Consider the following 22,415-nt stretch of genomic DNA (forward strand, 5'->3'; position numbering starts at 1 on the left):
ATCAGTAAGAGCCGGTCCGGCCACTAGAGGGAACAGGGAAGTAACGAAGAGGTCTGCCGCTCTGCACTCCACGGGAAAGGTGAGTAGATTATTATGCAGGGGTGAGCGGAGGAGGCACGGGGGACGGAGGGGGCCGTGGGGGGGTTGGCGGGAGAGGGGGGTTCTATCTACCTACCTACCGACCTAACACTATCCCTACCTACCTACAGGCCGCTATACCTACCTACCTACAGGCCGCTATACCTACTTACCTACAGGCCCCTATACCTACCTAAAGGCCCCCTATACGCACCTACCTGCCTACCTAAAGGCCCCTATACCTACCTAAAGGCCCCTATACCTACCTACCTAAAGACCCCTATACCTACCTACCTACCTAATGGCCCCTATACCTACCTACCTACAGGCCACTATACCTACCTACAGGCCTCAATACCTACCTACCTACCTACCCACCTACCTACAGGCCCCTCAATACCTACCTACCTACCCACCTACCTAAAGGCCCCTATACCTACCTACCTACCTACCTAAAGGCCCCTATACCTACCTACCTACCTACAGGCCACTATACCTACCTACAGGCCTCAATACCTACCTACCTACCAACAGGCCCCCTATACGTACCTACCTACCTAAAGGCACCTATACCTGCCTACCTACATACTTACCTATACTTAAGGCCCTATACCCTGCTACCTATACTGAAGGTCCCTTTACCTACCTACATACCTACCTATACTTAAGGCCCTATACCCTGCTACCTATACTGAAGGTCCCTTTACCTACCTACCTACCTACACTGAAGGCACATGTACCTTACTACCTATACTGAAGGCCCCTATACCTAGCTACCTACCTATACTGAAGGCACATATACCCTGCTACCTATACTGAAGGCACATATACCCTGCTACCTATACTGAAGGCCCCTATACCTAGTTACCTACCAATACTGAAAGCACATGTACTGTGCTACCTATACTGAAGGCCCCTATACCTTGCTACCGATACTGAAGGCACATGTACCTTGCTACCGATACTGAAGGCCCATATACCCTGCTACCGATACTGAAGGCCCATATACCCTGCTACCTATACTGAAGGCCCATATACCCTGCTACCTATACTGAAGGCCCATATACCCTGCTACCTATACTGAAGGCCCATATACCCTGCTACCTATACTGAAGGCCCATATACCCTGCTACCTATACTGAAGGCCCATAAACCCTGCTACCTATACTGAAGGCCCCTATACCTTGCTACCTATACTGAAAGCTACCAATATTGAAGGCACCCATACCTAGCTAGCTATACTGAAGGCACCTTTACCTCGCTACCTATGCCTGGGTACCTATACTGCGGGCAACTATACCACGGATCGCACAATTTTTATGTGCAGGATTCGTTAGATTCGGGATTCGGGATTTTGGGGTGCCGTATAATAGATGTGATTGCTACTTTTCAGACAGTCTTTCGTGTCTGCTTTATGGGGGTAGGTCCACCACTTCCTCCGGGCAAATTTTAAAGGTTTTGTCCGCTTTTATTCTGCTGGGGCCTCTGTTCGCCTGCTGCAAAGTTAGTAGTGAAAATACAATATACTCTATACATTTCTGCAGAAGATGTTGGTGCTATATAAATACTAATAAATTAATGCAATCATTGGGGTCACAATAGCCTGAAACTTAAGAAGATGTTTTGAGGGGGAGTTGTACTTATTTTTATGTACGATAAGAACAGCAATTTAATATAGTATGTTGGGAAATAAGCAGCCCTTTCAGTTCAGCTCTAAAAACTGTTAAGATTAATGTAAACGTTATTGCAAACTGCTCCTCCATAGCGCCTCTGTGATAGTGCAGTACTCTGCACATAGCAGTACATCACACACAGATTTTCCAGCAATCAGGACAGTGATCTTATTACCAGCCAGGAGAGAGGAGTGACATAGGCAATGTTAACTAAGCTGTTAAAGCAAACCTTTGACTTTTAGAGGGAGTCAGATAGGCTTCCCATGTCCTCCTCCAGACCACCTCTGAAAACGAGGATTCCTGTGTTTGAATGAGCGTGGCCACACTGCACAGGTGCACTGATGGCCTGCTTCTGTGCACAGTGGAAAAAAAAGTGCATAAGTGGCTCCATGCTACTGTGCAGGCGCGGGTTGTCCTGCTCTTGTTGACCTGCTCCTGCTGCGCTCATACACGAATGGGAGTGCGAGGTAAGGGGGTCACAGTAAAGGAATGGCAAGCTCAAGAGGGGTGCGGGAAGCTTCTGGATCATCCAAAGGCTTCCCTCTTCTGAGGTGAGTATTTTCCAGTGGGACACCCACACACCAGAACAGCAGTGTAGCTATGGTTCTAGCCATTTTTAAAGCACTGTTAGCGACACAAACAGCCATGCTTCTAACAGAATGATGCAAAGTTGCGAACACCATATTTTACATTAGTGATACAGAGACAGAGCCGTATATGTTTGGTATGTCGGAGACAAAGCACACAGAATCCGCTAAATGATTTGTAAACCATTTATTGAAAGAATAGTGCATCATTTTTTTTACAGAAAGAGATAAATCTTATTAAACAGGCAAGATACAACACTGTATCAAAATTAGAGGAGCAGAAAGGAGAAATTAATTCTCAAGCGATCCTTATTGCTTGTGTCCAGTACAATCTAATAGTCCAGGTTATTGCGGTGTAGCTCCTTGGCTTACTTGATGGCAAATCTGGCAGTAACCATTAAAAACAATGGGCCTGATTCACAAAGCTTTTCTGTTAAATTATCTCACCGTATTTATTAACTCACAATTTATCTCTCCTTATCTAACTTAACTCATGGTTTAGCGTCCGTATTTGACATAACTCATGGTTTAGCTCTCCGTATTTGACATAACTTATGGTTTAGCTCTCCGTATTTGACATAACTCATGATATAATGAATTGTGTGAGTAGTGCGGATAATAAATAGAACTTTAGTAGCAAAGAAAATAGTCTCATATTTTTATTTTCAGAGATATTGTTTTTATTTATAACATTGCATAATTCTGTCATATTTGCATTTTACAAAAAATACTCTGGCATATTTTACAATCAGACAAAACAATCAGAGCTAGTGACCCTTTGAACTTCCCTGCAGTCAAAAATTATCCAAATCTGTCTCTGCGCCCTGAAACACACCAAAGAGCAGTTTTCGTCGTTTTCGTTTTTTAAAAAATGCCTCCATTGACTTACATTAAAATTGCGGTAAAATTGTGTCAAAATCACTGCGATCGTGATTTTTTGAAAAAAAATTTTTGCAGCTATTTTAATGAAAGTCAATGGAGGCATTTTTAAAAAAAAATGAAAATGACCCACAAACGTATGTTGGTGTGTGAGGGCCCTTAGACTGTTTCTTTGATGTACAAATGCTCCAGAAACAATATTGTAGACAACCCAAGTTGGGTGGGAGAGCTCAGAGAAGCACTTTTGCATAGATAACAACTGAAGTTTCTTAACTCTCTCTGTACTGGAAAACAACATGAAAATCCTTTTTTTTTTGCTACTAATGCTCTATACCTTAGCTGTAATACGCATACAATTCATTATCTCATAAGTTAGCTTCAGTGTCACTTTAATGCAGCCAGAGTGCATTTATTCCTAGATGTTAGAGCTCTTGCCTGCTTTACTACTGTAGGAAACAAGACGTCTGCTGTAATGAATACCGTACTCGCCATCACTGTTGCTGAAAGATCTTTGCTGGATCTTTCAGCGACCTTGGGGGACACCTATACACATGGTAGTTTGTCCGCAGAACGGCCAAATCTTATGTTTGTATGTAAATTCCATGACCTGTCACAGAGGACTATGTCAGTAAACGGTCTGTCGCAAAGGGTTCTGTCACAGGAGCTTTTTCACCAAGGAGTCCATCACAGGGTGTCCGTCACTAAGGGGTCTTACACAGGAAGCTATGACACTAAAGGCTCTGTCATTAAGGGGTTGATGACAATAGTCTTAGTTACAGAGCACTTTGTGACATAGCACGCTCCTCAGTGAGAAAAGGGATTGTCACTGAGCGAACTGTCACAAGGAATACTATCACTAAGGGAGAGGAAGTAAGCAATCAGAAGCAAATAAACCTTCAGTTGGCCAGTACAGCGTCAGATGTTGATTGGCTAGAAAGTGCTAGACAATCAGTGACTTAATTGGCATCATTCAGGCCAATTAGAGGTTTAGGTTTGAATGCTTGCCTACTCTTGTATATTAACGTTCTGGTTGGTTGAATTAGCGTCACCCGAGGGGCGGTGATTGGGAGCAGAGGGTGCTGGACATAGGGCAGCAGCATACATTGGCCTCGGTTCACAAAGCGGTGATAACCCAGTTATCACGCCTAAAAGACTTTAGGCGTGATGACCTTTTCACCACTGAGTTATCACCGCTTTTTCCTGCTCTTCGCGCGAAGTTACCGCGCGTACGCGAGTGCGCGCGCAAAGTCCCATAGGGTTTAATGGGAGCTTCGCGCGAAGCGTCGGGTGCTGCGCGCGCTCTTACAGGTAACTTCGCGCGAGTTTCTTCTTATCACGCCTAAAGTGAGTTTAGGCGTGATAAGGGGCTTTTCACTGGCGTGCAAACACTTTGCACCGCTTTGTGAATCGAGCCCATTGCACCTTCTATTTGCTGCCTTTTTCTCAGTGTGCACGGTAATTCCTTCACTACAAAGTACTCCAGAAAAGATTTTGAATGAATACAATAAAATCATGTTATTCAGTGTTAAAATAATTTTATACAAAACAAAGGCCATCTTAACCCCATATATTATGCAAGGTTAACTGCCTATAAAAAAGTAGGATTATGAAATCATTGATTGAATGACTATTACCAGATTACAATACAGTAGTAAGTTTTCCATACAGCTCAGGTCTCTTCCTGAAGCCTAGTATTCAATTTAAAGTGAACCTGAACTTAGAACTTCCCTGCTGCTCTAAAATATAAGCAACAGTATAATAACCTTTAAAGAAAAACATTTCTTTGTTACAGCTGATACAAATTCTGCAATACATCTGCAGTGTGTATACTTCCTGCTTTCATGGAAGCAGACAAAGGGTTGTCATCCTGTGTTTACATATTAGATATGTCTGCCGAGACTGATTAATTTTTGTGCTGACACCGCTGAGAGACCAAATTACACTTGTGATTACTTGAAGATGAGGGGGAATTAGACAGGCTCTTCTCTCTAAAAATACACAGCTTGCATTTTCTCTGTTGTCCTTGTGTCCTCTGCAAGAGTTCAGGTCCACTTTATGATAAAATAAATAAAATACTTACAAAAAGCTGATCTGTTTGAAACTGAAAATGGATTCGTTTTGAAGGGATTCATTTTTGCTCCGTACAGTTTTAACCCGAGCCTAAGGAAGGGAATAATGTGCTCGGTTGTCGCTTAATATCAAGCTGTTTTTCTGTAAACCCCACATTCCTATAGAGCTGTTAGCCAGCAACACAAGAAAGCTTATCAGAGATCTCTCAGCACAGCCTGTGTGAAAAAAATGCTTTATTTATAAATTGTTGTAACAACTTGTTTGTGTGTGTGTGTGGGGGGGGGGGGGGGATCCAGGGCTGTACTATGTAGATAACTAACTTCTCTGTCACTATTCAGAGGAATTATTTACTGTTTGTTTCTGCCCTGCTTACACACACACTGCTTCTTTCATCGATCATATGAGAACAGCTGAGGGATTTGTCAACTACAGAAAAAGTATCTGAATAGAAGGAGGCTTACTTTATTCCTGTTCTTGTATGCTTCCCTCCTGCCACTCTTCCTGGCTCTGTTTACTTTACACTGCCAGGCAGAGAGAGACACACACACACAGAAACAGGGCTGTGGAGTCGGAGTTGGAGTCTGGGCAATTTTGGGCACCCGGAGTCGGAGTTGGAATCGGAGTCGTTGATTTCATAAACTGAGGAGTCAGAGTCAGGAGTCGGGTGATTTTTGTACAAATTCCACAGCCCTGTTAAGTTAACCACTTCAGGACTCAGCCTTTACCCCCCCTTAAGGACCAGCGCTGATTTCGCTGATCTGTGCTGGGTGGGCTCTACAGCCCCCAGCACAGATCAAATACCAGGCAGAGCGACCAGATCGCCCCCCTTTTTTCCCCACTAGGGGGATGATGTGCTGGGGGGGGGGTCTGATCGCTCCTGCCTGCGTGTGGCTGGCGGGGGGGGGGGCACCTCAAAGCCCCCTCCACCGCAGGATTCCCCCTCTCCCTCTCCTCCCTCCCTGCCCCGGAGATCGGAGGTTGCACAGGAACAGATCTGTCCTGTGCAGCCTCTAACAGGCTCCTGCCTGTCATGTGACAGCGATCCCGGCCGCTGATTGGCCGGGGATCGCTGATCTAGTACAACGCTGCTACTGTTAGCAGCGTTGTACAAATGTAAACAAAGCGGATTATTTCCGCTTGTGTTTACATTTAGCCTGCGAGCCGCGATCGGCGCCCCGCAGGCTATTCACGGAGCCCCCCCCCTGCCGTGAATTGACAGGAAGCAGCCGCTCGCGTGAGCGGCTGTTTCCTGATTAATTAGCCTGCAGCCGGTGACGCAGATGTGCGTCGCTGGTCCTGCAACTGCCACTTTGCCGACGCGCGTTATGAGTGCGCGGTCGGCAAGTGGTTAAGTATTAGACTTCGGAGTCGGAGTCGAGGAGTCGGGGCCATTTTGGGTAGTTGGAGTCGGAGTCGTGATTTCATAAACTAAGGAGTCGGAAGATTTTTGTACCGACTCCACAGCCCTGCACAGAAACACACAGAACTGCAGCTGATGATGAGTTATGTACACACTATTTTAAGCTACATTTTCCTGCTTCTAACATTGGCTAACATAAAACTGCACCAATATTTAAATTGACAAAACCAGCTAATTAAACATGGTCTAAAATATGCTTGACTATGCTAAGCATAACCAATATCATCTGACTTAACAATTAACTGCAAAATGTACAACAACAAAAAAGAACAGTGCTAAAACTTGTCAGTTACAAATAGACTGTGTCATGCAGCAAGCCTTGTATATAATTACGGTACATGGAAACACAAAATCAAGTAAAAAAGGCTCAGCACACAGAAGTGTTATGAAAAGCGCAAATCTTTCAAAATAGGATTTTCAGACTCCTTAATATGATCCCTCCATGGCACCACAAATACGAAGTGGTAACTCACCACACCAGGAAACGTACAAAGCAGGTCACCAATCATTTTTTCATGGGGGTTTACATATATGACATCCAACCAACCCTATTCAGCCAGTATTCTCATAATTCCTCAGAAAAGAAAAAAAAAAGAAAAATACTCCACATAGTGTGTCTCTGTGTGTCAAACCGTTTATTAAATTTTTTTTAAAGTGAACCTGTAGGGATATAAAGTGCAACATTTAGATACTTACCTAAACAGAGGGAAGTCTGTGGATAACCCAGAGGCTTCCCCATCTCCCTCACCTCCACTGATCCAGCACTGGGATTCCCAGTCGAGATGTAGCGAACGGTTCGCCGGCGAACGGTTCCAGGCGAACTTTGGGGGTTCGCGTTCGCCTGGACCAAGCGAACTTTTGCGAAAGTTCAATTCGCCCCATAATGCACTATGAGGGTCAACTTTGACCCTCTGCATCACAGTCAGCAGGCACATTGTAGCCATTCAGGCTACACTAAGCCCTGGAGCCCCCCCCCCCCCCTTATATAAGGCAGGTTTGCCGGCCATTACACTCACTTGTGTGCCTGCTAGAGACAGACTAGGGACAGCTGCTGCAAACTTGTTCTCCTAGGGAAAGATTAGTTAGGCTCTTGGTCTTGACTTGCTCTTGGCTGATTGCTATTGCTAAAATAGCACCCCTCAACAGCTCTTTTGAGAGATAATGTTTTCCAGATGTGTTTTTTGTGTGTTTGTGTTGCTCACTGACATTATACAGCCCTATCTGTTGCAGCTGGACCTTGGTAATTGTTATTACTGTGCCAGCCAGGCCCTGCCTAACTATCTATACTGGGACACCTCCCTATGCCTACCTAACTACTGGGACGCCTACTTACCTACCTACCTATACTAGGGGACCTACCTATGCCTACCTACCTATACTGGGTCTCCTACCTATGCCTAGCTAACTACTGGGACACCTACCTATGCCTACCTACCTATACTGGATCTCCTACCTATGCCTAGCTAACTACTGGGACACCTACCTATGCCTACCTACCTATACTGGGACTCCTACCTATGCCTAGCTAACTACTGGGACACCTACCTATGCCTACCTACATACAAGAAGATAATAAGGTTGTTGCTTCATTGTGGACAGACCAAATTTGATCAGCTGGACAGTCACTGTTGTTCTATCATTGAGCTACCACAGCCCGGCGACCATATGGGCTTGAAAACCGCCACGGCCTACACTCTCGCCATGGTGCGCACCAGTCCAGCACGGCCGTCACTAAGCAAACAGCTGTTTGCGGTGCGTTACACAGTGAGTTTGGTGTGTCAGTGTGAAGCAGTACTCTAATTACACTCCCTGATTGATGTATACACATGCAAGATGTTTGAAAGCACTTTAGGCCTGCAATTTAGCATTCAATGTGATTTCTGCCCTTAAAACGCTGCTTTGCGTCACATCCAGATTTTTCCCCGGGACTTTTGGCGTCTATCCCACTCCGCCATGCCCCCCTCCAGGTGTTAGACCCCTTGAAACATCTTTTCCATCAGTTTTGTGGCCAGCATAATTTTTTCTATTTTTCAAAGTTCGCATCCCCATTGAAGTCTATTGCGGTTCGCGAACTTTTCCGCGAACCGAACCTTCCGCGAAGGTTCGTGAGCGGGGTCCGTGAACCGAAAATCGGAGGTTCGCGACATCTCTAATTCCCAGAAGCACCTTGACAAGGGTTTGTGGAACAGTGGCCATGCTGCCTTTCATGCACTGTGCAGGTGGAAAAAAGCGGAAAAAGCCAAGCCTGAGCGGCTCTGTGCAGAAGCTTCTCTCTACCGAGGTGAGTATCTGACTTGACACCCCCCCCCCTTCCCACGGACTCTATACATAACAAGTGATACAGTGCACCAGTGTTCTCCCCAGGCTCTTTTAGCCGTGTGCTCCATCCGGCTAGTTTTGGTGAGCACCCGGCTGTCATCGGCTCACCTCCTCCTCTGCTGTAAGCAGACTTGTTTAGAGAAGCACCTGTCCTGCATTCTCTCATCTCGCCCCACCCGGCTACTTTTTCATGCCACCCGGCTGGAAATTGTCTGGGGAGAACACTGCAGTGCACCACCTGCCAAGTGCCAAAGGCATAGTTAACTCAATGGTAAAAAGAGTAGCACTCAGTCAGCTGGGATGAGGGTGCCCAAGCCTCAATGGATCCTCGCACCCTTGGATCCAAACCTGATACACAGAAGGAGATGGAGGCTGGCACGTCCAAAAATAGAAAAGCCCTTTTATTGATGTGAAATATTAAAATCTGTGGCTATACAAGTGCCAAGGGCATACACAGTGTCAGAAGTGCAAGGAGCGGATGGGGAACAATTTGTTAATGATTACTACTATTCAAAGCATCTATAGAAGTGATTATTACGTGCAGAGAACCAATAACAAGCTAATGTTGTGGTTGAGGGAGGGCTCGCTGTGGTCGCAAACCTCTGCATCCCCTATTGCTACGCCACTGGTCTGATGTACGATAATGTGACCACCATGAAAAATACACTTGTTTTGCTTTATATGTGTTTTGATCCAGTGAGTTACAACTTCTTATTTGTGGTGTGGTAGAGGAATCCTATTAAAGAATCTGAGAAGACGAGAGTTACCGTATTTTGAAAGATTTGGGCAGTACATAAGACTTCTGCATGTGGAGCCTTTTACACCTGATCTTGTATTGACAATTTATTAACACGTACAAAGTTTCATCTGATTAGATTAACTGGTCCTAATCAGGTGCCACTATACCTGATTCATGGATCATTTATATTAGCACCTTATGTAGTAAATACACAGGAAATTATTCTTTTATACTACTTCTGTTCATGTAATATCTCCATATAATGTTGACCTGAGTATCAAAAAAATATCGAAAAAAAGAACATTCTTTCTTAAAGCGTAATTCCACTTTTTTGGTAGAAACAGGTCCAGATTAACATCAAGGTACTAGCCTATAGGCACAGATGTCCTGGCACCCTTGACTTCACCCTCCATCCTACAAACCCCTGCCAAACCGCACCACGAGTTTGCTGGCTGTCTCAGCTGTCACTTCTCCCTTACTTCCATTGCCCGTCATAGGTAGCTACAGGTGTCCCTTAGCATTAGGTAGCCAGCAGTAGCATCTGTATTAAGTAGCTAGTGGTGCCCCCAACTGAATGGAGATCTTGTCAGTGGAATTCCGAGAGATGGGTGAGTAACTTCTCATTTACGCTCTGCTTGGAACTGTATATAGAGAAGGAGGCACTAGGAGAGGTGAGTGAGCCGCCTTTCCATCATCAAGCGCCTGTTGGCACATGCCTACATTGCCATATGGTAAATCTGGCCCTGGGTAGAAATAAATAATTTCTATGTATTGCAAAGATTTCAACAAATATTTCTAAACTAGCTGACCTATTCCATTTGCCTTATCTTCTTCAGCTGAGAGCCAAGAAAGATAAGGGTGAAATGAAGTCCTAGGCAATGTATCAGTTTAAGCTTCCCATGCTTGCCACTTGACTCTTTAGGTAAGAAGAGAGGTGGAGGATCAGCCTGATCCGTGGAAACAAATGAGGCCCTATGCATCTGCCTAGGCTGCCATGTGAATGATCCGGCTCTGGCTTGGAGCAGAACTGTGTGGACAGGGCACTGTATTAGGTGAAATTGCACATGGGCAGTGAATAAACATTTGGGATCCTGATATACTTGCAGCTGTGAAAAGTCCATGCTGCATGAATAGGAACACTCGCTGCAGACGGAAACTGGAATACAAAAATAATTATCAAAATTTGCCATGGCTGAAAAGAAGGATAATTCAGCATTCAGGATATCCGGGCTGGCTGTAGGCTGAACTGAAAAGCATAAGGTCAATAGCAATACTTTATAATAAGGTGTGTGTGTCAACAAATGCAGAATCTGTTTTAAAAACAAAAGTGGAGTTACACTTAAAAGAATGACTCCGAAGTGCATAAAATATAACAATTACCTCAAGTTATATCAGTTACCGTATTTAAATTAATTTTACATTTTTCCTTTCTCTTCTTTGTTTTATATGCTCTTTGTTTCCTGAGCTTGAAGCAGGCTTATTGCTCCCCTCAGCTATATAAACAATGAGCAATTTTTTTTTTTTTTGCAAGCAGAACCCACCCACTCTATTGTTTCTAAAGCTGAAGCTTTTGTATTTGGATCTGTCTAGCAAAAACTTGAAAATCTTGCTAGTTCTTCAGATGCTCATTAAGGAGCTTAAAGGGGCTTGGAACCCATGTTTATCATTGTAATAAAGTTATTCTTCAGTTACAACTGTGTTAGTACTGTATATGTTTTTTTTCACAGCTTACCACAAGGTGGCGAAGTTTGCTCATAAGTTAAAGCTTGTTTATTTTCTTCACGGCTGAAAAAATTGTAGTGGAATCTAACATATTTTATTTCATTGGGGCAGGGCCAAAGCTGTATATCTGATTTTTATTTGAAAGGTATTTTTATATGTAAACATTACTGATTTTTTGTGTAAGTCATTAACTGTTCCCTCCGACATCAATTTCACTTTAAAGAGCTGAGTTTAACCAAAAGTTTTATACATACCTGGGGCTTCCTCCAGCCCCATCCTCACAGATCACTCCCACGCCGCCATCTTCTCCCTCTTCGGTACCGGGTCCTGTAACTTCTTCCAGTCGTGGCCAGTCTGACGCAAGAGAAGCGCGCTCTCTACGTATCTCTCCAGCATCCACCAGAGAGATACATAGACGGCACCAGGGCATACCTAGAAATCCCCAGGCCCCTCTGCAAAAAATAAATCCGGGCCCCCCCCCACCTCCCTAGGGCCCGCTCAGGGACTTTTGTGGGGCAGGAGGGTCGCAGCATAAGAGGAGAGCATGGCCGCAGATCGGTGGGGAGGGGGGACATCCCCCCCCCTCCCTCACCTCGGGCTCTCCTCTCAGCGCTTTCCCTCCTGCAATCATTCATTGGTGGCAGCAGCAGTGGCGGCGGCAGGCTGAACACATTACCTCCTTCTCGCCGGAGGTCTTCCGTTCTCTAAGAGCTTCATGCAACTTCCTGTGTAAACAAGAAGTTGCTCTTAGAGAATGGAAGACCTCCGGCGAGAAGGAGGTAATGTATTCAGCCTGCCGCCGCCGCTGCTGCTGCCACCAATAAATGATTGCAAGCGGCAAAGCGCTGATAGGAGAGCTCGAGGTGCGGGAGGGGGGGGGAGAATGTCCCCCCTCCCCACCGATCTGCGGCCATGCTCTCCTCTTATGCTGTGACCCCTCCTGCCCCACAAAAGTCCCTGAGCGGGCCCTAGGGGGGCCCGCGGCAGGGGTCGCATCCCCTATTGTTACGCCAGTGGACTTCTTTTTGCGCAGACTGGCTGAAGTTATGGGACCTGGTACATAAGAGGGAGAAGACGGAAGACAGCGGTGTGGGAGCGATCCGAGCACATGGGGCTGGAGGAAGCCCTTGCTATGTATAAAACTTTTTGTTAAATTCGACTCTGGTTTGGAATTAAACATTTTTGCATCTGATAATTTTTAGAAGAAAAATGTAGAAAATCAAGTTACAAATGTTATTTTTCTTATAATATGCAAAATCCAATGAAACCTATTTTGTCTTTTTTTAAGTATCACGGTTCAGATGGTTCCACTGTCTGGAAGACTGTCCACAGCTGGCAGGCTGAGAGGGGAAAGAACGAGGTTGCACAGTCTCTGATGGGCACACTGAGCAGTCAGACGGGCCTCAGAGTCAGGATCCCAGCAGTCTTCCAGCGTTTCCCACAATGTGTTATACAACTGCAAACAGCAATACAAATCGTTTCATTTGTTAAACCTGCTCTTGCACTTTTGTACATATTAATGTCGTCTAAATCCCTAATCCCATAAGATCATTAAGCCTAAAATCTGTTAGGGAATCATCAAAGGTCCACACCATCCAGTATTCAAGTTTCTTTATTTATAGCTCTTGGTAAAAAAACATCAATAAAAACAGGTCTGCATGATGATGACACACAGGCGTTTCGACCCTTCTTTCTCAAATCATTGCAGAGTCTCTGCAATGATTTGAGAAAGAAGGGTCGAAACGCCTGTGCGTCATCATCATGCAGACCTGTTTTTATTGATGTTTTTTTACCAAGAGCTATAATTAAAGAAACTTGAATATTGGATGGTGTGGACCTTTCATGATTGCTGAAGTTTCCCTGTGACTCCAGGGGTGGTCCCTGCACATCAAGTCCATTGGTGCAGCAACGTTGGTTAGCTAAAATCTGTTAGGGAACAGCATATAAAGTTACACACACATATACTGTAAGATTTTTCTCAGGAGAAATGATCATTCATCATCCTCTCAGACAAAAACCATCAACACATATGGGTGTCCTCCAGCATCATTGACAAAATAATTAGCAATGTGGCAATGGAGAAAACAGAAAGTCGGCACTGCAGTAAGCGTTGGTGTTAGGAGGGAATATGGCAGGGTACACACACCTCTGATAACTCTGGCACAGGCAGCGTGCTCTGATGCAAGCAGTCAAGTGTTTACACAAGGAGGAAAAGGAGGAGAAATCAGCACTGCATTACTGTATATGTGCTGGATGATGGGGAGAGAGATTTTGTGCCATGGAGCTGTCTTTCAGCACCACAGTAGAGCTACTTCACTCCTACGGGAGATCTGCCATACTTGTCACTCTCACCCGACGTTCGTCGTTCTTCGCCACTAGAGCCACACAGCTCCCTGCCACTCACCCAACCTCAACCGCTACGTGCCAGGATCCCATGGCTCTGTTGCTTTCCTTGCTCTGCACCGCTCCGCCAGGATCGCCACTGCTGCTCTCTGCTTCTTCCGCCTTTATACGGAACATTGGGTTACTTCTTGGTCCACTAGGCAGACCAGGCAAGCGGCCAGGAGCAACAGTGCCATGGGAGCCTGGCATATAGCAGTGGACATCGGGTGAGTGACTGGGGGGTGAGTAGCGATGGAGCCGACGGTGCCCGGAAAAGGAGTAGCGGGAAGCGACAAACAGCGCCGGTAGTTCACCGTGGGTGGTGGCTGGGAGAAGATTCACCAAACAAGTAAAAGAAGAAAGAAGTTACAGATAAAAAAGAAAAATACAGAAAAGGGGTATTTTTTTGCTCTGAGCAGGTGCAAAGTTATGCTTATCTGGCTCCATGTTTGACAGGAACCATTACTTCCTGGCACCATGAAAAGGGGAATAAGATGGGAGAATAGAACTCACTGGTTGATAAAATTACACAAACAAGTTTTCTACAACCCTGCCAGTTGTTAATTAGAATAGGCCCATCACGTGATTTTAGAATTCACTAGTGCTTAACACTGGCGAGTTAGAGGATAGGATAGGGTCCATTGTGCGCTGTCATTGTGTGCTAAAGGTGCAGAACACACTAATGTAAGAAAGGCGCAGAATATGCTGAGGTCTTAAGAAAATGCACTACATGTTAACCCTTAGACTGCCTTCTATTTATTTTTTTTTGAAAGCTACACGCCTGTCCCAGCTATTTTGGCATTCTGGTGATTGAATGTTTAGACAAGCTCTACATGTTCCATAATCCACATTAGCCAGTAGGAATTATGCTTGAGGGCAAATAATTAAGATTTGCTACAGAATTATGGTAATTATGATGAAAGCCTATGCAGCTTGTAAATGGGCTACTCCAATCTTGGAAGCATGGGGTTGGTCCATTGTCAAGCTACATATATTTTTAAGAACATTTGCATAATTCTGCATCAACTTCTTTGCATATCTCTAGCCAACTGAAAAGAGTGCTCTAACCCCCAACTTCTTACAATGGGGTGGAGAGAAGTGAAATAAGCCATATAAAGAAGAACTAGAGGAGCAACATCCATGAATCCAATAGCCAATCATACCAAGCAGAATATGGAAAGCAGAAAGTCAGCAGTTTGGGTAGATGCAAAAATTCCACAACATCTAAAGATGTCGGCGGCAGGCAGAAGTAGTTTTAGACGTTCCTAGCACATGGAGGCCACAATTCTGAAACATCTAAAGATAACTCTATAGGAAGATGTCAGAGGAGGATGACATTATACTAAAGATGCACTACACTCTAATATTACAAGATGCAGAGCACCGTGACATCATAGGAAGCATGTGCATATTTTAAGTAACTGCACTACACAAATTACAAAGTGGCTTCTGCAGCATGTATATATGTTATTTACATTTTTCCTGTGAAACTTTAGCTTTCCTTTAAATGACTAATTACAAACTTCTATTATAGGAGGTCAAAATTGTCACAATTAAAGAACAATTTTACAGTGGAGAATCACATTAATACAATTGCTTATTCCGGACTGATTGATTTTAAGTTAGATTTGTTTTGATATAAACTATACAATAAAATATTCAACTTAGAAGAGGTTTACTTGAAGATTTCTGTTGCAGTTTTTGGGCAGTTGTGGCCTCCACTTCTTTTCTACCACCAGTGATTGTAGCTGATCCAGGGTAGGGCTCGGCCCCAGCTCCTCCAGGAAGACCACACTAAATTCCGGTGGCTGGAGATCTGAGGGAAAACAAAAAACACTTGTTAGACGGATGCAGAAAGCTGTTTTGGTTGGTGTACTTTTACCGACTTAAGTCTCGTACCCAGTACACAATATTTACAGTGATTTTTCAAATGACCGGCAAGTTTTCGAGCAACGAGCAATCATTTCCGTGACCTCACGTTGTAGATACATACATGTGATGACATGAACAACGTTAGGCGACTTGCGGTGATAACGATTGTCATGATGGATTGGATCTTTAAGATCCCCTACTACTTTGACCTCGAGTCCGCGCCCGTCACGTGCTGTTGCGTGACGTCACGTGTTCCCGTGGGTAGGAAGATGGATCGGGGAACCTCGTCCATCAGTAGTGTCGCTGTGAAGTTCCCCAATCTATCTCCAGGTGAGCATTCAGCTTAACACATGCTTGTGACAAAGAGATGACAAATAGGCAAAATAGTAGGGCATGTACAGAGATTTAAAATGTAATATGCAAAAACATCAGAATAAGTCTTGACATGTTTTTATGTTATCCTAAATGGACACAACAACTTTCTTCACCCCAGTTAATGCTGCCTTTTTAAAGCCCTTAAAGCATGCCATAAGTGACATGTGATATGGGGCCTGACTCACATGGGTCCGGTAAAACTGCAGTGCACAGGGAGCACACCTTACTCAGGTAATGCGGGTTGTGGTAAAAGCAAAGCGGGTGTTACTCCACCGGCATTGGTACCGGTAAAATTGCAGAACGCTCCTTGCACACGGCAGTTTGACCGGATTTATCAAGAGCCTCCCGCACCCTCTGGAACGCCGTTCCACCGCCCATCAGACTTACTCCCTCCCTCAACACATTCAAGCAAGCCCTCAAAACCCACTTCTTTAAAGGGATACTTAAGTCAAAAACAAAAAATGATTTTTACTCACCTGGGGCATCCCTCAGCTCACTGAAGCTGTATGGTGCCCTCGCAGCCTCACTCCGATCCTCCTGTCCCCGCCGGCGACTACTTCCAGTTTCGGCGACAGCGGCTGTCGCCGAACCCGGAAGTAGCCGCCGGCGGGGACAGGAGGATCGGAGCGAGGCTGCAAGGGCACCATACAGCTTCAGGGGGCTGAGGGATGCCCCAGGTGAGTAAAAATCATTTTCTGTTTTTGACTTAAGTATCCCTTTAAAATGGCCTACCCACACCCTACCACACAGTAACTCTCTATTGAATATTTATTTCACAGCCCCACCTAGTGTTTCCACCTCAACCCCTTAGATTGTAAGCCTCTGGCAGGGTCATCTCTTCCCTAGTGTAATCTACAGGATCGTGTGCTCCTTTCCTATGACAGCCTGTACTTGTATTACTGGGCCTACCTAACCAGCCCATATTGCATGATCATGTATTTTGTACCGTTTGCCATGTATAACTTTGTTCTATGTTGTATAACCTTGTTATTTCTGTCATCCTTGTATCATTGTATATAGTTACATAGTTACATAGTTACTTTGGTTGAAAAAAGACATACGTCCATCGAGTTCAACCAGTACAAAGTACAACACCAGCCTGCTCCCTCACATATCCCTGTTGATCCAGAGGAAGGCGAAAAAACCCTTACAAGGTAAAAATTCCTTCCCGACTCCAGATGGCAATCAGATAAAATCCCTGGATCAACATCATTGGCATTACCTAGTAATTGTAGCCATGGATGTCATTCAACGCAAGGAAAGCATCTAAGCCCCCTTTAAATGCAGGTATAGAGTTTGCCATAACGACTTCCTGTGGCAATGCATTCCACATCTTAATCACTCTTACTGTAAAGAACCCTTTCCTAAATAAATGGCTAAAACGTTTTTCCTCCATGCGCAGATCATGTCCTCTAGTCCTTTGAGAAGGCCTAGGGACAAAAAGCTCATCCGCCAAGCTATTATATTGCCCTCTGATGTATTTATACATGTTAATTAGATCTCCTCTAAGGCGTCTTTTCTCTAGACTAAATAAACCCAGTTTATCTAACCTTTCTTGGTAAGTGAGACCTTCCATCCCACGTATCAATTTTGTTGCTCGTCTCTGCACCTGCTCTAGAACTGCAATATCTTTTTTGTAATGTGGTGCCCAGAACTGAATTCCATATTCCAGATGTGGCCTTACTAGAGAGTTAAACAGGGGCAATATTATGCTAGCATCTCGAGTTTTTATTTCCCTTTTAATGCATCCCAAAATTTTGTTAGCTTTAGCTGCAGCGGCTTGGCATTGAGTACGATTATTTAACTTGTTGTCGATGAGTACTCCTAAGTCCTTCTCCAAGTTTGATGTCCCCAACTGTATCCCATTTATTTTGTATGGTGTTAGACCATTGGTACGACCAAAATGCATGACTTTACATTTGTCAACATTGAATTTCATCTGCCATGTATGTGCCCATATAGCCATCCTATCCAGATCCTGTTGCAATATAACACTATCTTCCTTAGAGTTGATGATTCTGCACAATTTTGTATCATCTGCAAAAATAGCAACATTGCTCACTACTGTATCCACTAGGTCATTAATAAATAAATTGAAGAGCACTGGACCCAGTACAGACCCCTGTGGGACCCCACTGCTAACAGTCTCCCATTTTGAGTATGATCCATTGACCACAACTCTTTGTTTTCTGTCCATTAGCCAGTTCCCTATCCAAGCACACAGACTCTTCCCCAGTCCTTGCATCCTCATCTTTTGCACCAGACTTTTGTGGGGAACAGTGTCGAAGGCCTTAGCAAAGTCTAAGTATATCACATCTACAGCATTCCCAATATCCATATTAGCATTCACTACCTCATAAAAGCTGAGCATGTTAGTCAAACAGGACCTGTCTTTAGTAAACCCATGTTGATGCTGAGAAATAAGATTATTTTCTACTATGAAGTCATGTATAGTATCTCTTAGTAACCCCTCAAATAGTTTGCATACAACTGATGTTAAGCTTACAGGTCTATAATTTCCTGGATCTGATTTTTTGCCCTTCTTAAATAATGGGAAAACGTGGGCTGTACGCCAATCCACTGGGACTCTGCCAGTTGCAAGAGAGTCACAAAAGATAAGATAAAGGGGTTTATCTATAACTGAACTTAATTCCCTTAGGACCCGAGGATGCATGCCATCCGGGCCAGGTGCCTTGTCTATTTTTAATTTATTTAGTCTTGCCTTTACTTCTTCCTGCGTTAAGTATTTAATATTACAGTGCTGGTATTGTCCAGTGCTGCGTAATATGTTGGCGTTTTATAAATACAATAAATAATAATCAGGCCCCTGATGATATAAACACTAGCCCTACTAAGAAATTGTCTAAAGTGTCTTTATGTTCTCATAGTGTTAAAAAACTTTAGTTGTTATCCATCCAAATGAGCTTGCACCCTCTTCCCTTCCCCTCTCCCTTCCCCCTTCTTCACCCTAATGGGTCCCTCCCCTCATTTTTTATTTTTCTTCTGCCTTCTCTCTCTCTCCCCCCCCCCCTCTTTTTCTCTCCTCTTCTCCCTTATTCCCCCCCCCACACACACACACACACACCCTTTCCTTTCCCCTCCCTCTTGGGAAAGGAGGCACCTCTTCTTCAGCCTTGGGAGCCTACTGACCTTTAACCTCCTTGGCGGTCTGATTCTTTCCAGATTTTAGGGTCTAAAAGCGGTGCAATTTTTTTTTCACTCTTTCAGACCCTAAAACCTGAGAAAAATCATTCTGGCAGGGAGATCTGCAGCAAAAAAAAAAAAAATTTACCTTCCTGGGCTCCTGGGCTGCAGTTTTCTCTATGCCCACAAGATGGCGCTAATATACATATAAACGAACTTCTCTATATTTCTCTAATATAGAGAAGCTCGTTTTCAATGTTAGCCCCGCCCCCGATGACGTCACGCTGCCACCACCGCTCTGCTGCCACCACCACGGCTGCGCTGCTCCAACTGGCTGCCGGGTCCCCGGAAGAATAGCGGGGACATGGGGGATCCCGGCGGCCAGGGAAAGACCCCACACTGCCGGGGAGAGAGCCTGGAGTCCCGCTGCGCAGCGAGATCGCGCGCGGGACTCCACAACTAAAGGTAAAGCTCTGCAATGCCTACCCCGACCTGAGCTCGGGATCACCGATAGCAGCTGCTTTTTTCTACCCCGAGCTCAGGTCGGGAAAACCGGCAAGGAGGTTAATATGTTTACTCTTTAGGTACATTCTACCCAACTTAGGGCCGGACACGACTCATGAGGAAGTGAATTTAGTTCATGAAACATGTCGATCCGGGTGCTCGGCCCTATTTATTGAGTTAATTTTGTCCATTATAATATACGCTACTCTCAGTGGTACTATAGGGAGTTTGGATTATTCTTCCCTAATCAACTGAGAAAAGAAAACTATCTTACCCAAAGTGGGTGAAGTTTGACAATTGTATTATCTATGTGCTGCTCATTTCCACTATGTTTTTTTTACTCTATATGTGTGAATTTCTTTACAAATGTTCAGATAAAAGTGTCGTGTTTTTACCAAACGAATTACAGGACTATTGTAATGATCTGCTCAGCTGTCTGCACAGACAGACAGCTGTTTGACCATTCCTTAAGTCTGAGGGCTGCAGGTCTCTGGAAAAGAGACCTGTCTTTGCTTTGCAAGTTTCAGACCTGCTGTGCTGCTGAGGAATTTGCATACATTCGTTATGCAAATTGCCTACCTGCCTCCTTTGAAGGCTGGCAGTATAAATACCATGTACTCCCAGAATCCTTTGCTGGTCATCTTAGAGGTTTGTTCCTGCTGAACTCACCTGGAGTGTCAGCCATTGCTATCTTAGTATAGCTAATTCTGGGGAGTGCTCCTTGCACTCCTATTTAGTGCAGTCAGTTTGTGTATAATTTGTACTGCCTATTCTGTCTTGTCTGTGCGATTGCACAGTCGCCAGCGGTTGGCGATAGTGAATCGTTCTGTCTGTTGGGATCGCACTCGTCCTAGCGGTAGCGGCGGTGGTTCCTTCTGTACTCTGCCTGGGAGCGTAGGCCAGAGCTGTGGTTGCTACTGGTTACTCCTTCTGTCTTGCGATTGTCTTGTCGCCAGTGGGGGTCGACAGGAAATCGTTCTGTCTGTTGGGATCGCACTCGCCCTAGCGGTAGTGGCAGTGCTTCCTTCTGTATTCTGCCTTAGGGGTGCTAACCAGAGCAGCGGTTGCTACTGGTGCCCCATCTGTTTGTCTGTCTGGATCGCACTCGCCCTAGCGGTAGCGGCGGTGGTTACTTCTGTACTCTGTCTGGGAGTGTAGGCCAGAGCTGCGGTTGCTGCTGGCTGCTCCTTCTGTCTGTCTTGTCTGGTACGAACGCTTGCTGTAGGCTCAGTGAGGTAACCGTTTAGCAAGCGTTCGCGTTCTCTATTTCGTGTTTGTGTTTCATTGGTTAGTTAGGGTCGCACGCTTATCACTGGGCGCCTAACGCGCAGTGATCGTGCTTAAACGCGTTCGCTGTTGCGAATGAGTGCGGTGTTCGCGTTTAGCTAGTGTTTGTTATTTTCCTTGATGTTCTGATCTTGGTTATTTGCTGTGTCTTTGCTACCTTTGAGCTCTGTCCTGCTCAGTCTTGTGTCACTATTGGCAATCGCCATTCTTGCGATTGCATTCCCACTTTGTTTCTGCTGTTGTGTGTTCACCGTCACTGGGTGGTGACTAGATTGGTGGACACACATACATTCTATCCCTGTGCTCTTTTAAGTCTTGTTTACAATTGCCACTCTTGCGATTGCATTCCCACTTCGTTTCCGCTGTTGTGCATTCACCATCGCTGGGGGGCGACTAGATTGTGGACACACATACAATCTATCTCTGTGTTCTTTCACTCTTGTGTCGCTGTTGGCAATCGCCACTCTTGCGATTGCGTTCCCACTTGGTTTCCGCTGTTGTGTGTTCACCGTCGCTGGCTGGCGACTAGATTGGTGGACATGGACACACATTCTGTCTCTGTGCTTACTTTTCCCTCTACAGGTGCATTGCACCAAATCTGGGTTCTATCGTTTACTACGCTTGTGGAGGACTTCCGCAGTGTCAGCGCACATCTTGTGCGCTGACCACGGAGATATCCCACAATCGTCACGACTATATATTTCAATACTTTCTACTCCATATTCCCTTAAAAGTCCTGGAGACCAAACCATTTACTAATTTTTAGATCAAAGTCTGGTAATAGACTAAAATAACTAGCCGGATCACAGGCACTCATTGACTGCACTGCTGCAGGGCTGTTTTGTGGTTGTACAGTCAACAGTTCACATCCTGTATATAAACAGCAGATAATAATTGTTCACACAGTAACCAAGAGGACGTTGGAGGACTCAAGCTGGAGGATAAAATCAGATGCTGGCTAAAACCTTTCTAATACAAGAAGATGAATGCAGATGGTCAGTTTGCATAAAATACAGGCCCGGATTTACATCACACGAGCCTACAGGCACAGATGTCCTGGCACCTTAAACTTCACCCTCCATGAACCTACAAACACCTACTGAACCACACCACAAGTGTCCCTGATGGTCCAGCTGTCACTTACTTCCCTTGCCATCATAGGTATCTACAGTTTAGGTGTCCCTTAATACTTAGCGTACCTCTGGATACCTAATGGTAAGTAGCTAGTGGTTAGTGGAATGCTGAGAGCTGGGTGAGTAACCTCTCATTTACGCTCTGCTCAGGACTCTGCATAGGGAAGGAAAGAGGGAGGCACTAGGGGAGGGGAATGAGCCGCCTAACCATTATCAGGCACCTGTAGGCAC

The 22,415-nt window shown here is 44.9% G+C and overlaps 1 protein-coding gene across 1 annotated transcript in view; it reads right to left on the minus strand.

The window, feature by feature from the left end:
• Window positions 1-12,716: 12,716 nt before the first annotated feature.
• Window positions 12,717-22,415, minus strand: part of AMHR2 (anti-Mullerian hormone receptor type 2) — a 58,796-nt gene continuing 49,097 nt past the window's right edge. The window contains exons 11-12 of the mRNA XM_068265921.1: window positions 15,549-15,685; window positions 12,717-12,943 (exon numbers count right to left, since the gene is read on the minus strand). Of these exons, the coding sequence (XP_068122022.1) occupies window positions 12,785-12,943; window positions 15,549-15,685 (296 nt within the window). The 3' untranslated portion in view covers window positions 12,717-12,784. The remainder of the gene's footprint in view (window positions 12,944-15,548; window positions 15,686-22,415) is intronic.

This window comes from Hyperolius riggenbachi, chromosome 2, assembly GCF_040937935.1.
Source record: "Hyperolius riggenbachi isolate aHypRig1 chromosome 2, aHypRig1.pri, whole genome shotgun sequence".
Taxonomy (NCBI): Eukaryota; Metazoa; Chordata; class Amphibia; order Anura; family Hyperoliidae; genus Hyperolius; species Hyperolius riggenbachi.